This window comes from Oreochromis niloticus, linkage group LG11, assembly GCF_001858045.2.
Source record: "Oreochromis niloticus isolate F11D_XX linkage group LG11, O_niloticus_UMD_NMBU, whole genome shotgun sequence".
NCBI classification, from domain to species: domain Eukaryota; kingdom Metazoa; phylum Chordata; class Actinopteri; order Cichliformes; family Cichlidae; genus Oreochromis; species Oreochromis niloticus.
This window is the reverse complement of record NC_031976.2, coordinates 20,010,340-20,027,699: the sequence shown is the minus strand read 5'-3', so window position 1 is coordinate 20,027,699 and position 17,360 is coordinate 20,010,340. Positions and strand designations below refer to the sequence as shown.

Here is a 17,360-nt window from a genome sequence, read left to right as displayed (position 1 = left end):
TTTCCCCGCTTCTTGTTCTATTTTTGTCCAGAATTCACACAGATGCCGGCTAAAATTCACAAATGCTTTGCTTAGACGTTCTTTTTAAAGAGTTTGTTGTTTTACAAACATTAATAAGTACTCTACAAATCCACAAGCAGTTGAGTGTTTCAATAAATTCACCATCTTACTTTAATAGACAGGTGTTTTATTGAATTCTTTATTTATAATTGTTCTTTTCTTCCTGTCTTTGTCGCTCTTGTCTTCTTCTTCCCCATTGGCCAGTTTGGCAGAAGGGCAGGGTGATTAGACAATCATTAGATCCAATAAAACATTGCTGGTTAGCGCCTGGTTAACGTTTGACCAGGACAGGATGGAGCTGCTCAGATCAGTCTGACGAGTGTCTCAGTTGATCTCTCCTTTAAGGTAAGACACCTCGCTCTCTTGTCTCCCAAGTTTCAGGTTTGTTTCAGGAGAATTGAGAGAATTATTTTTCGGGCGTGTCCCCAGAAACAAACAGGACTGCTTGGGTTGTTTTTTATAGATTGTGCGATGACGGGTTTAAAATGTTCTCAGATTATCGCTGAAGTGCCGTGATCTTGACTTGACTTTGGCAGGGCCTTAGATAAGGTGTTGGCATATTTTACTGCCTTACTGCTCTCCTTCTTCCTGGGTTGTTCTCAGCATTTTAGAATAGGAGGAAGGTAAGTGAATGGGACTTTAAATTTGGTATTATAGCAGCTGAATTTAGCCAGACAAAGGTCATCCAATGATTGATCTAAGAGGATAAAGCGAGAGGGGCCTGTAGCTTTGGATCCATGTTTGTCTATTTATCCCAGCTTCAATTTAATCAAGTGTCAAACGTGTGATAGTTTCTCCTCTGGATACCAGTTAAGTCGCTGTAGGTGGACGTTTAGAAACTGGTGACACTGCTGGGGACTTGTCAGTTAAAGGTCTGCTTCGCTGCAGATGTTAGTTAACAACATGGAGACAGATATTCGTATAAAATGCAGAAAACCTGCAGACAAATAAGGTGTTCAGACAGTGGGGTGACTTCAAAAGTGTCCTTTGGTACAAAAAGGTCATTTGGCTTGACTCAATGTCACCTTCACTCAACCCTTTGACTTTACCCTTCTGTTTCGCTTGCACTTTACAGCTTCAGAATCTCTACATATCTCATTTACCAACTTATTACTGATGTATGAGTTAAGCACAGATCTAAATGAGTTAAAAGTGTGATTTTTCTTTAATTGTCAGTAGCAACTGTCACATTATTTCTTTAGTAAACCAGCATTACTCTGGCCTTATAACTTGGATGCTTTTGCATTCAGTGTATTTAATGTAGTGCATTTTGGGGGGGAATGGTTGTTTTAAATGCAAAATGCAGGAAAATCTACAGATTCATTGAAGTTATAATGTTTATTCAAGTGTCTGAGGAGACAGCCCCAAAGTCATTGCACTGGTTTGGCGTCATATACATATATATATGTGTGTACACTCACTGTACAGAAAGAGAAAGACTCATGAACACCTGACACTGCTTTAAAAGGCACCGACTTTCATTTTCTTCTGCGCACTCGGGTGGGTGGTTCACCTGGTTGTGAAGGTGGAGTCCCATGTGTCAGCACTTCAGCACAAAGTTTGCACAAAGAGAGATACAGTGCACATGTGCAGATTCAAGGGCAGAGGACACGCTTTCTTTGTGAGACTGTGGACATTGTACATCAATGACACACTGCACTGAATGGAGAAACGGGTTGAGGGGGTTTAAAGGTTCCTCTGTGGAATTGGTAATAATCCACTACATGTTTTTTTAGTGTTTCTGCAACAGCAGAGCACAGTGAATATTTTCCACAAAAATTACATAACCTCCGAAACCTCCTTAAACATTTATTTTCTAACCCTCCTCCTCGTCTTCCTCTTCCTTCTCAGGCTGTGATAATGACACCCATGGTGCATCTGTTGTTGCTCCCGCTGCTGTTCAGCATTGTGAGTACACGAGCGCCGGCCAACTGCTGCTGCTGTTCTTCAATACATATTCAAATGCATGAACCTGTTAAAAGATCTGTGAAATAGTCAGCGTTGATTAATGCTACACGGGGAGCGCATGAAAGAAAACGCTTACAACTATCAGCAAGGTTAGCAAAGAGTTTGTGAAACAGCCCTTAGTGACTCATTTTAAAACACTCACAGAAAGGGTTGCTAAACGGAGCGTGGGCCCTTTGTCTGTAGACTTTGCTCTCCCATCATGTAGTCGAATATAAAAATTCCTCCACTGTTAAGTCATTTTGGTTCAATAAATAACTGGGCCGTAAATACTGCCCTCAATGCTTGACTGATTTCAGCGGAGCTAAAGCTAAAATGGCAAATTTAGGTATGAGTGTGAGAGGTTTTCATTTTTTCTTGCCCTTTTCTGTACTCGATGACCTTTAACCTCTATTTCTGTGCTGTCATAGGCTGGTGGGAAGGATCTGGAGGAGAAGAAGGGCCCCTTTGAGAACACAGTCCTGGATGTGCCAGAGGCGACTCCAGTGCCCTATCCTTTGTATCAGGTAATATAAGCATACTACACCAGCATCTCTGCTGGTGTAGTATTGTCCAGTTTTAAGGTGGATGAGCTGCACATGTGCCATCTGCTCCATTTATCAAACACCTCAGTCAGATAAGTGTCACTAAACCAGAACCTGCACCTGAGAAGTTATCTTATCTTAATCAAGATAGGAAAATAATAAAAAGTAAAAAAAAAACCCTGAATATAAACTATTGTTGCAGATCTTTGTTGCTTCGTTATTGCTCCTCTGTCGGCCACCTCACAAGCCTTCACGTTTACTGTAAAAGTTTGGTAACATCATCATCATCATCATCATCATCATATTGTTATTTCACTAGCTGGGCCCATGTCCTCATTTTAGGTTTGACAGTGTTTTAGTAGATAAAGGTGAATGGCTTGGATGTGAATTGAGCTGCGGTTTGGAGAAGCCCTCGAAGGGGACTTGTGGCAGCTCCTGGGCCTAGCAGATCCCCATGTACTAAATACAAGGGAAGAAGTTAAAGAATTAAAAAGGGGAGGGAGGGTGGGGCACGTAAACGAGAATGAACAGCTTGTAGAACTGGGGGAGCATATATAGATAAGAACCGGAAGGAGCGTGTTTGGAGGCGTGGTCCCGCTCCTGAAATTTCGATACTTTATCTCCAATAAACTCTTGCTCTCCATCAAACTTCCCTTTTAATCAATCAGTCGTCTATTTGCAGCAGCTGTAGCTTTGCAGATATTTAACACTTAAGCTGGGTTTTTTGGATTTAAAGTCAGACTTCCTGCTGCACTTTGGTTCGTTCCATCGGTTCGATTGGTTTCATTGCCATTTCTTGCATACCGTGCAGTCACACTGTTCCCACAACAGCTCAATAGGTTTGAGGTCCGGTGACCATGCTGTGCACTCCATAATGAGCTGACTGCTTCCTCTCTAATTGTCCTCACACAGTTTGGAGCTGTATTTGGGGCCACTGTCCGGTTGTTGGAGAAAACTGGCTCTACCGGGTAGCCAGTTTCAGACGTAACTCTTTCTTTTTAGCTCAACCTAAAAGATCAGCATCCTGGCATCACCTTTTCCCTTTCTGTTGACTCTGTGGGTTTTGTAGGTACCATTTTAGTGTCTAGAGCAGGGGTGGGCAATCTCAGTCCACGAGGGCCGGTGTCCCTGCAGGTTTTAGATCTCACCTTGGGTCAACACACCTGAATCACATGATTAGTTCGTTACCAGGCCTCTGAAGAACTTCAGGACATGTTGAGGAGCTAATTTAGCCATTTAAATCAGCTGTGTTGGTTCGAGGACACATCTAAAACCTGCAGGGACACCGGCCCTCGTGGACTGAGATTGCCCACCCCTGCTCTAGAGAGTCCGAACAAGTTTGACCTGTTCTGTGAAACCAGGTGCTACACCCATCTCCTTTTTTGTAAACGTCCACATGGAATACATTTTTACTTCCTAGAACAAGAAAACTCTGACTGGCTCCAGGGGGAAGTTTTTCTTTAACCGCTCTGAGTGCATAATCACACCCACAAAGCATGCAGTTCCAGACGCTCAGCACTCAATCAAATTTATTAATAAAACAAGAAGCAGCAGAAAGCGCAATTCTCCACCAAGGCAGCTCACTCTCTGGACAGTGTTTCCTTTTAAGGGAACTTTATTGGATTTTGTATATATTCATTATGTTTTCTCTTCTTCTTTTTAAAGTACTTTAAGAAATTTATAGTGCAGTAAAAATCAGAGAAAAGTGGTATAACAGATGCTTACTTTGAATACACAAACATTATGTAGCAGTAGCGATGTAGCACATTATGGAGTGAACCTGAAAGAAAGGCAGATGTGAAATGAGAGGTCAAAGGTCCACATTAATCTGATATTTAGAATGCCCATATTTCATTCTCTGTATGCTCTGTATACCTATGTCATCAAGACAAACAAGGGCAGTAAGAAACAGTTTTAAACAGCTCTGCATTATTATCACTTTGACCTTCACATCAGTCCATTTACCTTTAAGGTCAAATGTGACATTATATTTGAAATCTTTATACAGTGCTTTCTATATGTTGACACAACACACCACACTTGTGAAAATCATATTTTTCATCAATTTTTAATGATTAAATCTCAAGATGACCTTGAAGACCTTGGTGGATGTAAGCCAGATTTTAACTGATCGTTAACGTGACCCAAATCTATATCCCTATGAAGTTTGATCACAATTCATTAAAAACTTTTCGAGCTATCATGTTTACAGAAAGAATGACGTGCAAACAATACCAAAAACACAAATTCCTTGGCAAAGGTAAATCATTTTTACATTTACTAGCTACAGCTGTCTTCAGACGCACTGATGTAATTGGATGGGATTTACATCGATTAGACTGTTTTAGAGAGCAGGTGGGGGGTCTGACTCACAGGAAACGGTTTGGGCCAGAATCAAACCCAGACCTCGGCAACCTTTTGGCATATGAGTCATCTGCTCAGCCAGGTGAGCTGTAGCGGCGCCCAGATGCAATGAATTTTCATTGAGTAACATGCTGATGGTAAAGACTGCTGAAAGTGGGGCTCTGTACTCCTTTACAGATATCCCAATAAATGTTTCCATGAATCATTTTAGGCATTTTGTATGTATTTTGGTTCATTTTAATGTTATTTCAGTTTAAAAAATAGATACATGCTTCTTTGAAAAATAGAGATATTTCTAAACACCCCATTCTTTTAGTGTAGCCTCTGATCTGGACCAATGGCGACAGCAGCTGGATGTTACTTAGTGGTGATACATTAATATTAACATTTAACATTTAGCACTTTTACTTTTGTGCACTTTTACTTCAGTGGGGTTTTACAGCAATCCTTGTGTTTGTATTTGAGTATTGTTGCATTTATATACTGGTTTAAAATGCAGAAGAGTACTTCTTCCATTAATGCCTGCCAATCAGAAACTTGCAGTCATACTCAGATTAACTGTCAAGTATGTGATCTTTTAAGGAAGTTATGGTGTTTTCCCCTTTTTTCACTAAAAAAGTTACCACTTTTTTGTCTGAGATCAAATGAAACTCAAGAAGCGATGAACAGACCTGGTTTTTGTGGTCAAAGTGTCCTGATTTTTCTCGTCTGCTTCTTTCACTCCTTAGTTTCAGGTGACAGATCCACACGTTAATGACTTCAGGCTGAGTGGAGAAGATGTGCAAGATATTAGTATTTCAAAGGATGGGTGGCTTTATCTGGAACAACCTCTGGACTGGTCGCGAGAGAAGCAGTTCACTATCATGGTAACACGATATCTTTATTCAAACACATGGAAAACTGTGCTCACATTGCATTAGGCACACGGCACACACACTCGTGTATAAAAACTCATGTGCACAGGTGGAGGCACTGGCAGATGAAGAAGTGGTGGAGGGCCCGATTGATGTGACCATAAATGTTTTGGATGTCAACAACAAAGCACCGTACTTCAACCAGAGTGTCTACACAGCTGTGGTTCGGGAGAATACCCCAGCAGGTTGTGCACACTTCTACCTGTTGTGACTTTTTTGCTTTGCATATTTTTTTTTATCCTCGCTCGCTCTTTTTTTTTAAGTACTTATGAAAGAACAGGTGGCCTTACATCCAGTTCATCACGGGCAGTAATAATAGCTGCCCCCTGCTGATTTCAACACTTTCATCTTTTTTAAGTAAACCTTTGTGCCAAAGAGTACACGTGATTTAAGGAGTTTGCATGTTTTAGTCCATAACCTGCAAATTACCTGTGCTATTCATTTTAATGAGAGCGATTTTTCAAAGCAGATAAAAGAATTAGAGGTTCATTTCTCCCCACAAGGCTTTAATTTTAAGTGATTATGAAAATCAGCTTGCAGAGGTCTTCAGTGCAGTCGGGCATTCATCACAGTGGATGTTTGGTCTTTTTCATTTTGCCACTGAATGCTTTCTGCTCAAACCTGGGACTTTAAACTCAAGCTGTGAAGCCAAGTTTGTTTAGATCTACACATTTGAGTTTTAAACTTAAGTCAAAAATGAAAGAGTTTTGGGACAGTATTGTGGCGTGGTGGTAGCACCATTACCTCACAGCAAGTAGGTCCTGAGTTTGAATCCTCCATCTGACCTTTCTGTGTGGAGTTTGCTTGATCTCACCAAGTACTCCAGCTTCCTTCCACAGTTCAAAGACATGCAGTTAGTTGGGTTAAGTTAATTGGCCCATAGGTGCAACTGTTTCTCTGTATTGGTCATGTGACATATTGCCAATAGTGTACCCCGCCTCTCTGCTAATGGCAGCTGGCTCCAGCCACCCTACAACCATTAATTTGAAAAGTGGAAGGACTTTTAAAAAATTTTTTGATGTACTTTGAAATATGTTTGGTGTTAAATTAAAGTGCAGCTAATGTGTAGCTCAAAGGATAAAGCATGCACCACTGTAGGTTTTTAAGAGAACCCTTTAAAGGATTCCTTCTATGCATGTGGGTTAAGCAGTATTTCTTTAAGTAGACTTTAAGTAGTCACCATACCCGTCTCTATGATTTTAACGTCAGTTTTCTGTGTGGCTCTAGCTGTCCCATTTATCCGAGTGTTTGCAACGGATCAGGATGACCCGGAGACTCCAAACGCTCGTCTGAGATACAGCCTGGTCAGCGAGATCCCCAGCATACGAGACACAAAGCTGTTTCAGATCAACCCCGACACTGGAGAGATCTCCACCACAGAGCAAGGTAGCACCAAAGTTCTCACAGTTCCTCCCCTGGAGAGGGAGGGAGTATGTAATCCGTCTGTCTGTTAGCAGTGCAGCGTCCACAGTTTTACGATTTTCAATAACAGCTCGAGCTGATCTGATTTTAGTGAAAATCAGGTAAAGGTCACACAAAATGTCAAAATCAGGAAAATCTTTACATTACCCATTATTTTTTTTCAGGTTTAACAACAGTGTACTAGGCCAGTACCTGGGTTGGTTAAGCATTTGACCTTGACCTTCATTGTTAGCACCCGAGGTCAAAGTTAAGCTTGAAAAAAAATTCAAGAAGCAATATTGAGTAATATATCGTGTGAAAGAGCATGAAGAGAGCCTTTTATTTCTTCAGTAAGAAGCACAACGACATCACAGTGAAGCCACAACCAGGTGATGTCTTCATATTGTAATGAAAACATCAAAGTTTTAGTACAGCGCTTCCCCTTCAGGGGGATTTGCACTTCTAATTAGTATTTATTTTGATTTCATTTTGACTTTTTGGTTTCCAGATTGGGTTTTATGATTTTACCTTATTTTTTATTGTTTGAAAATGTTTCATTTTTGTTTAATTTTTATTAGTGTTAATTTCATCTTTATTACTTTGTTATTTATAGCAAATACCAGAGGCAAGATTTTGGAAAATCAACTTAGATATTACAATATGAAGAACATTTTTAAAAGCAGTCAACTCACAGGGTTGTAAACATCCAAACCTCAATAAAAACATCTATCGAATCCTCATCAGTCTGTTTGTGATACAAATTTTACCAAATTAACAAGTGAAGACATTTCCTCTGCACACCTGACATGTGTATATATGACCGATTCATACAAGGAGAAATAAATATATCTTTATTATAACCTCTGCACACTGCTTCACTTACCACTATTTTAATGGTTTTAGGTCATAATATATTTATTTTAGTTAGTTTTCCGAGTTTACAAAATCATTTCAGTTGGTTTTATATTTTTTTCACAGTTAAATAAAATTGGGTTTTTTTACATCTAATTTTAGTTTAGTTTTATATTACAATAACAATGTTGGGTAGCACAGAGACCTGAAGCCAGCCATAGAAGCACAGAACTCTGTGTGGCGTCCGTGGGAAAGTCTTTAATCTGTGGCCACCGTCTCTGCCTGTAATCTGGCAGATCATCTTGTGTACTCAAGATTAATGCTGATTGAAGGCAGGTTGCCTAAATATGTCGCGTGACACTCATCACTAATTACTTTGAGTTCAATTAAGAGTTTGTTTCCCCTCTTAGATCACCTGAAGCGCGTCTGCGATGTGTGTGAGCATGCTCGCTGGTGTTTGACGTGTGTGTGTTGTTTTAACAGGGCAGCTGCTGCTAAAGGCAAGGGAGGGCATCCAGTATGCCAGGGGAGAAGATCGGAGCATTGAAACTCTGAAGAGAAAGTTCGATGACTACTGTTCGGTGCACGAGGTCCCCTACGAACAGAACCCCTTCTTCACCTGTGTGCAGAGAGCAGGTTTGTTTCCAGAGGAGTCGTCAGTAAAGCTGAACAGTTAACGCCGTCTGTTAACGAGATCTGGGCATAATCTCACACAATTTTCAGATGTTTTATAGTTGAGATGAACAGTTTAATGGAGCAAATACTGATCTGAATAATTAATATTGAAAATAAGCTTGAGTTGCAGCTGCAACAGTGGAGAAATTTCACGATGAAGGATGAAGAATAATAAGAACATAGACAACAACGTCTGGGCTTTGATGGTGCTCTTTAAAGTAGGAGCATATGATGGTGCAGATTGAAGGATTGTGTTAATGTAGATAAACAGACTGTAATAAAGAAGTTACTGTCAGAGATTAGCGGTGGGTGCTGAGTTGATGAGTTCAGTTGGGGAGAGAGGTTTAGTCGCGTCCATCGACTCAGCTTTTCAGAATGAGAGATTTACTGGAAGGTTTTAGTGAGTTTTACCCCAAAGAAAATTGGTTCAAATTGAAATATTTATTCTCCACTTGTGGTGTCAGAGATGAGACGGCAGAACTTGGACCCCCTGGAAGACCCAGACTACACCCTGTTTGTGCGCGTGCAGGACCTGGAAGGAGCTTCGCAGAATGCTCTAAGTGGAAACAGCAGAGTCCAGATTGCTGTGCAGCAAAACCTGTGGAAGAATCCCGGACCCATACGCATTAAAGAAAACTTAGAGGAAACATACCCACTAACCATTGCTAAGGTGTGCTGGGATTCATATATTCATACTCCTAACTGCACCTCCTCTTTATCCATCAACTGACCGTCCTACTCTGGGCTCTGCCTGTCTCTCTCTCTACATCCAGGTCCAGTCTAATGACCCTGATGCCAGATACGTACTGGTCCAAAAGGAGCGAGAGCTGAAATTCCCCTTTGAGATCACACAAAATGGAGAAATAATGGTGACAGAGAAGCTGGACAGAGAAATCAAGGAGAGGGTAGATAACACATTTGTTCAATAAGTTATATAAAAATAAAGACTCACTTCGGGGAGTTTTTCTTGAGCTTCTGTTGGTTCTGTTTCCAGTTCATCCTGGTGGTGCTCGCAAAGGATGAAAATGACAACGAAGTGGATCCACCGATGGAGATTTACGTGTTGGTGGAGGATGTGAATGACAACGCACCTGTGTGCGATGAGGTGACTGTGTTTGAGTTCCAGGAGAATGAGCCTGTAGGTAAGGATGACGCCTTCGAGGTGCGCAGCATCCATATAGGTGGTGGCTTCTTCAGCCACAGGCAGCCTGTTGAATTCAAGAATATACTTTTTTTTTTTTTTAAGTTTCATGATAGACGTGAGGGATTCTCACTGTGTCTTCTTATTCCAGGTGGCCTCGTAGGAGAGCTGCTGGCTCATGATAGGGACAAAGAGGGGACACTGAACTCTATTTTGACTTACACCATCTTGTCCCAAAATCCACCCACCGCCTCCGAAACCTTCTCCATCGATGATGCTTCTGGAACAATTCGTACACTGCGCTTGCTGCGGCGAAGGGAACATGCGGTCTACAACCTCAATGTCCAAGTCAGTGACGCAGGTAACATACTGTATGAAAGCACACCTGTAGGCTGAGTTTAGTTAATGTTTTTAACTTCGGGATGAAGTACTTATGGCTTTTCACAAACAGTCTTCAGCACGAATTGTAAGGTCGTCGTCAAGGTCATTGATGTCAACGACGAGCTGCCCAAGTTTGAGGAGAATGATGTAAGTATATGAATCACTCGAATGCTGGCTCTTGTTCCTCACGCTGATTGGCTGATATTCTTACTGTGCCCGTTTCTGTGTCCGTATGCAGTACGGCAATGAGACTCTGGCAGAGGACACTCCTCTGGGACACACACTTCTGACCATTAAAGCGACAGATAATGACGACCCAGACACCGGCAGCTCGGAGATCCAGTTCATCATCTCTGAAGGAAACACCGACGACGTCTTTGCCGTGGAAACTGACGGCAAAGGTGTTGGTTATCTGGTTCTGGCTAAGGTGGTGATCTCCATTCTCTCTGTTTGATATCTTGCAAACTTTGATCTTTAAGTAGCTGCTCCAGCATTTCTGGTCCCTTTTAAATAGTTCAGATTATAAAATTCTCGGGATGGAGTTTTTTGTTTTCTTTGTGTATATTTGTATCTTTTTTTATATTTTTCCTTATACTTGTTGAAAATGAAAGAGCTGAAGCTAGTAGTCATCATGCATGTAACAGCAAGTTTGGTCATATATGATTTTATGGTCATAGTAAATGATCCTTGTTTACCCCTAAACCTGCATGTCCATATAACTCTACGTCATTTGGATTTTAGTGCTTTTCAACACTCTGTTGTAAACTTTCATCATCATCTCTGCCTCTCTTTTCTTTTGTGGTTCCTCTAAAACCTTTTTTTCTCTTCCTTCCTAACAGCCTCTGGACTTTGAGACCTCTCCCAGTTACAGGCTCCAGATTGATGCTCGTAACCCAGAGCCACTGATGGAAAGTCTCGAGTATGGCAGCGAGTCCACCGCCTTTTTCTCTGTGTCGGTCATCGATGTAGACGAGGCTCCAAAGTTCAGCATGGACATCCTGGATGTGACCATATATGAAAACATCACCAAAGGATCCGTGCTGCTCACTGTGCAGGCAAAGGACCCAGAGGGCAAAGAGATCGGGTAAACATGCCAACAACTGCTCAGTGTCTGGGTCCTAAGTACTTAAAAAGTTGTAGCTGTCAAAAGATTTAGTGAAAGCTGCTACATAATACAGGAAATATACATGGTGAACAGGAAGATACAGCCAAGGGTAATGCCACTCTACCTAATGCCAGGGGTTAAGGTATGTGTATCATTTTAAGTCAAAACTTGTATTGCAATTTTTTGGCCTTTAAGGTGGAGTAAATCTATCCCAAATACACTGTATTCCTAAAGGTATTCACTCATCAGCCGTCATACTCAAATGAACTTGAGTGACATCCCATTCTTAATTGATAGGGTTTAATATGATGTCAGCCCACCCTTTGCAGCTGTAACAGCTTTAGCTTGTCTGGGAAACAAGTGTTTACAGGGAATTTGTGAGGTCAGACACTGATTTTGGATAAGAAGGCCTGCCTCACAGTTTCCACTGTAATTCACCCCAAAGGTGTTCTTGGGATCAGGTTGAAGTCCGGACTGTGCAGGCCAGTCAAGTTCTTCCACACCAGCCTCACTCATCCACATCTTTATGGACCTTGCTTTGTGTACTGGTGTGCAACCATTTTGGAACAGGACGGGGCCATCCCCAAACTGTTCCCATAAAGTTGGGAGCATGAAATTGTTCAAAATGTGTTGGTATGCTGAAGCATTAAGAGTTCTTTCATTAGAACTAAAAGCTCAACTCCTGCAAAACGGCCCACACATTGGCCCAATGCAGTCAGATAAGTACTATTCTCTTGGCAACGGCCAAACCCAGAATCGTCCATTGGCTTGCCAGACAGAGAAGCGTGATTCGTCACTCCAGCATCTGATGTTTTGCATTGCAATTTGTGGCTTGGATGCAGCTGCTCAGTCATGGAAATCCATTCAATGCAGCTCTCTTTGCACAGTTCTTGAGATAATCTGAAGGCCACATTAAGTTTGGAGGTCTGTAGCAACTGATGCTGCAGAAAGTTGGTGAACATTGTGCACTATGCACCTCAGCATCGTCTGTCCTGGCTCTGTAATTGCATTGCTCTTATTCCCAACTTTTATTTAATACCACTAACAGCTGACTGTGGAATATTTGGTAGTGAGGAAATTTGGTAGTGGGATCTTATCAGGGTACCATGCTGGAATTCACTGAACTCCTAAGAGCGAGCCACTCTTTCACAAATGTTTGTAGAAGCAGTTTGCATGCAGTCAGTGCTTGATTTTATACACCTGTGGCCACGGAAGTGATCGGAACACATGAATTCAATTATTTGGATGGATGAGTGAATACCTTTGGCAATATAGTGTATATTTTAGTTTTATGAAACTTTGCAGAACGGAAGCAGCTGAGAGAATTCCTGACTTTACTTTAATAAACTTCATCTACAAAGCGTGTTCTAAAAAACAAAGATTCACTTCTTTCACACAGTGCATTGCTTTTCAAAACTGATTTTCCTTAACTGATCCTAATCTTTCTCTTAGCTGATGCACGAAGTGGCTGGATACACCACACGCACCGCATTGATGGCTTTGGCATTGTTGAGCACTGACTGCTAGTTTGAATTTTCCTCTTCTCTGACTACCACATGTACAGAAAACAGACCATTGATTCGTTTTGACTACCGATGTTTCCCCTGGCCACCAGCTCAGTGTGCGCTTCATCATTGACTGTGCCAGACCGATGATTGATGATTGTGTTTGTGTTTGTGTGCAGATATAAGCTGGATGGCGACACTCATGGCTGGCTGGAGTTGGATGCTGCCACAGGAGAGATCAGGACCAAAGAAACACTGGACAGAGAGAAGGTGGACTCGTTCAAAGTCACTGTCACTGCCTTCGAGAAGGGTGAGAGAGGACACTGCTCTACAGTTTTTCCTTTATAGGCCACACAGTGTGACACATATCGGCTAAAATACTTTGAAACACAATAAGAAACTTCTGCATACAAACACTTTCAATATCTTTCAGAAGCTTAAATGCTCCTGTAGCTCTTCATGTGTTTAAGGCTTTTGACCATTAAATACTGAGCGCTATACAACAAACTAGTCGTGGGTGAGACCACATTTTTCATGCTCTCTGATATTCCCTCTGAAGCCAACCCGGAGAAGTCCACTGAGCGTGACCTGCATGTAAGGCTGTTGGATGTGAACGACAACGTCCCCAAACTGGTTGAGAGCCAGGCCTTCATCTGCGTGAAGAATCCCAAACCTGTTCTCATAAAGGCCGAAGACTCAGACAGCGACCCTTTCTCCCAGCCGTTCACTTTCAGCTTTGGCACCAAAACCGGGAAATCTCCCAACTGGGAGCTGCACCAAGTTGACGGTACGCTAACATCTGTAATGTAACACGAAAAACATCAAACTAAGATGTAAAGACGCATGTTTCTGTGTTCAGCTTAGAACATTATATGTGTTTTTTCTTTGTGCGTCACGCAGATACAACAGCTGAACTGAAACTGAAGAAACCACCATCTCAAGATAAAACCTTCTCACTTCCCATTACCGTTAAAGACAAAGCAGGTGTAGGAGTCCCACAGGCATTTGAGGGTGAGTCACATTTGTAAGCCTTACTTCTGGCAATATTCTACAGTCATGGCAAGAAAGGCATCCCTTCTAAGGTTTTACACATCAGGGCATAATAAAAAAAAAAGTAGTTCTTATAAGGTCTTAAAAAATCAGGAAAATCCAACATCACATGACATCTTCATTATTTATTCAACAACATCTATGCCAAAATGCAGAAACAGTGTGTTAAAAACTAAGTTCACCCTTTGATTTAACACCCTGTAAAACAATTTTTAGCACCAATAACTTCAAGTAGTATTCCTCTGTGTGACTTCATCAGTCTCTCATGTCGTTGTGGAGGAATTTCATCCACTCTTCTTTAAAAAAGTTGCTTCAGTTTAAATGGCCTGCATTTGTATAGCGCTTTACTAGTCCCTAAGGACCCCAAAGCGCTTTACACATTCAGTCATCCACCCATTAACACACTGGTGATGGCAAGCCACAACTACCCTGGGGTGCACTGACAGAGGCGAGGCTGCCGGACACTGGCGCCACCGGGCCCTCTGACCACCACCAGTGGGCAGCGGGTGTAGTGTCTTGCCCAAGGACACAACGACTGAGACTGTCGGAGCCGGGGCTCGAACCGGCAACCTTCCGATTACGAGACGAACTGCCAACTCTTGAGCCACGATTGCCTGTTAGTTTCTTGAGGTTTGCAGGAATATGTTCAAGCACAGCTCTCTTAACCCTGTAAACCCTGAACTATGAAATAAATTGGTTGTGGTTTGTTCAGATACAGCTGACTTTGCAAACCTGAGCTGTGCTGCCATGGTCTTTGTAGAAAGAAGAGGCTTTCTCTTGAAAGCCCTTCCAAACAAGCCATACTTCTTTTACTAATTGTGCTGTCATGAACTTGAACATTTAACATGCTAACTGCGGCCTGTAGAGTAATTTTTATTATTTCCTAATTTCTAAAATCTTAATTTAGAGTTTAAGCTGGGTGTTCTTTCTTTTTTTTTACCATAACTGATTGCCCGGTTTAGTGCCGTTTTTAGTGCTGTGTCCAGTAAATCACCCAGTTCATCATAGGCTGCTGCTAGAAAGCTTAAAGTTAGGAACAAAATAAGGAAAAGCTGAACTTGTATTCATCATGTGGTCAGAGAGATGATTCAGATGAATAACAGCACGTCTCCTTACTGCTACATTACATTAAAATATCACATCAAAAGTTGATGATATTTTAGTGTAATCAGCTGGCCATTCATACTTTACGTTTTGTCTCCTTCACAGTGAAAGTATGTAACTGCACAGAGCTGGGCTACTGCTACATCGCACCAGAAGGATTGGCGCTCGGATATGGAACGGGACCCACCATTGGGATCCTGGCTGGCATTCTGGGATTCTGCGGTAATTCTAACAAACCCCAAAATAAATCTGTTATCTGATGAAACCAAGTGTCACACAAACCGTTAGACTGTATAACAGTGTCAGTGTGAAGTTTTGTGTTCCAGTGACTGACTTCTGTTTTATGTCTCCTCCTTTCGCAGTTATTGTGTTCGTTGTAGTGATCAAACGCATCAACAAAAAGAGCCAAAGAAAAGCCCAGGCCGAGGAGGAGGAGAGGAATGCCATGATGTAGACATGACGCAGATGGTTTCCGAGTCTCTTATTTATATGTGCCAGTAACACAAATCAGAAATTAGCCTCCAGGGGATCAACAGTGTGTACAATGTTTGAGATAGGAGGAAAATTCTCCACCCAGAGCCTTAAACCAGTCTTCCTGCTCGGTCCTTATCTTAATTATAACTTAGATTCTTAAAACCAGACTAGACTACACACGCAACTTGGGATTATTTAGATTTAAATTCTCACCTGTCTATTAAATAAGATAAGACAGGTACACTGACCCATAAAATATCTGTGGTAAAAAACTCCAGGCCTGAAACTCAAATGAGTCCTCGCACATCTACTTTAGCTTATTTTATTATATTTACAACATGAACATTATTAACAAATGCTGTGCATACCTTAATTAATCTGTTAGGTGGTCCCATGCTAATCACTCATTTGTTGAATAAATATATTATGATTTCACTGCCAGACTCTGGCCGGTTCATTAGCAATTTCATCATCTCCCACCATTTAATTATATATATATATTTTTGGGCCCAGACACTTTGTGTGTTACTCTCTTACCTACCTTGACTGTAACAGCTAACTGTTAAACGTTGTGTAACACCAAACTCAAACAGATCACTTGTGTCACGAACAACTTTGGTTTTTTTTGGTTTTTTTGTAAAGTTCGTTTACTGCTCTGTTTCTCAATAAACGACAAAAACTGGGGACCACTTTGGTTTTCACGCCACCTTTTTCTTTTTTCCTACACATCACAGCAGACATGTGGTGCAGCAGGTGATGGGTGATGTAAGGTACAGTATGTGTGCTATACAGTATCTGTCCTGTGGACGCCTGTGGTGGGGATTGCTCTGCTTGTACTGTTGCGTCCCCCCTCCTCCTTCCTGCTCATCTGCCGCTCATCTGCCAAGGCCACGATGCTGCTGCAGAGAGCAATGCTCTGACTCATCTCTTTGTCAGTGGGAGACGGGACGCAGATTGCTGACGGTCCTGAAAGGGGCTTGGCATGATTTCTTTTTTAGCTTTTATGCAACACAAAGAGGTCCAAACGAACAAGCACAATACTTACATGTGAGAGCTGAAGGTGGGGATCACATGTGCTGCCATGAATATGTATCTCTCCGATCCATGTGCCATGTTTTTGTGTGTGTGTGTGTGTGAGTCATCGAACAGCCTGTTGCAGCTCCCAAAATCCAAACGGGGGAGTGGGCTGAGCTTCATCTTTCATGCTGATGATGATGAACTTAGCGTGGACCCTTTTCAGTGTTTATGTCTGCACTCTCTCCTTGCCGGTATCCCAGCAACACTTTCCACAACATACACACACATGGCTCACACACAAACACACACACTCATACAGAGCTGGGGGGAGAAGTTCAAATGTTGAGGCACAGAGGAGACGAGGTGGAGGGGCAGACAGTTGGACCTAACGGTTTGAATGATGACCACCTCTGGATATCAAGCCTCACCATCAGCACACACCTACACACACACATGTTGAAGTCCCTACTCTACAAGAGGGGCCTTTCTCCCTAATATAGAAGAACTATACTGATGTGTCCCACTTAAATCATCTTATTTGTACTGCACATTTATTCCATAAGCCTAAATCAAACATAAAATCAACTTTAATATGATGCCAGCTGTCTAATAAATCAACTATATGTGTATGAAAACATTCAAAGTACCGCAAAATATGAATATCTGCTGGCAAAGAAGTTAATAAAAATGTATGTATGGGTATTCCATACATACATATGTAAGTGCAAGTTTCTCTTTTATTTCTTTACAAGCCCCAAACAGAAGTTCAGCTGCTTCCTGCTTCAAAATTTCATTCATTTCTAATCTAGCTCCATGACAACAAACGCA

The 17,360-nt window shown here is 41.7% G+C and overlaps 1 protein-coding gene across 2 annotated transcripts; it reads left to right on the top strand.

Moving 5' to 3' along the window:
• Positions 1–280: 280 nt before the first annotated feature.
• Positions 281–16,204, top strand: cdh17 (cadherin 17, LI cadherin (liver-intestine)). Of its 2 annotated transcripts, none has more exons than XM_003450934.4 (19): positions 281–405; positions 1,912–1,968; positions 2,436–2,531; positions 5,642–5,779; positions 5,877–6,012; positions 7,055–7,213; positions 8,564–8,716; positions 9,220–9,425; positions 9,529–9,660; positions 9,750–9,897; positions 10,048–10,257; positions 10,348–10,424; positions 10,516–10,704; positions 11,117–11,361; positions 13,067–13,197; positions 13,447–13,674; positions 13,788–13,898; positions 15,147–15,263; positions 15,404–16,204. In XM_003450934.4, the coding sequence occupies exons 2-19, from the start codon at positions 1,921–1,923 to the stop codon at positions 15,493–15,495; spliced, it is 2,616 nt and encodes an 871-aa protein (XP_003450982.1). In that variant the 5' UTR covers positions 281–405; positions 1,912–1,920; the 3' UTR covers positions 15,496–16,204. The 2 variants fall into 2 exon arrangements, with proteins under 2 accessions (XP_003450982.1, XP_005472796.1); XM_005472739.2 differs by lacking the exon at positions 281–405 and adding an exon at positions 1,692–1,769.
• Positions 16,205–17,360: the final 1,156 nt, after the last annotated feature.

What these genes read in the sequence shown, in the direction of transcription:
- cdh17 (XM_005472739.2), top strand. Translation starts at nt 1,707, where the DNA reads ATGACACACTGCACTGAATGGAGAAACGGGTTGAGGGGGTTTAAAGGT. An exon ending in AAGGTTCCTCTGTGGAATTG is followed by an intron (nt 1,770 to 1,911) that starts GTAATAATCCAC and finishes CTTCCTTCTCAG; the next exon opens with GCTGTGATAATGACACCCAT. An exon ending in AGTCCCACAGGCATTTGAGG is followed by an intron (nt 13,899 to 15,146) that starts GTGAGTCACATT and finishes TCTCCTTCACAG; the next exon opens with TGAAAGTATGTAACTGCACA.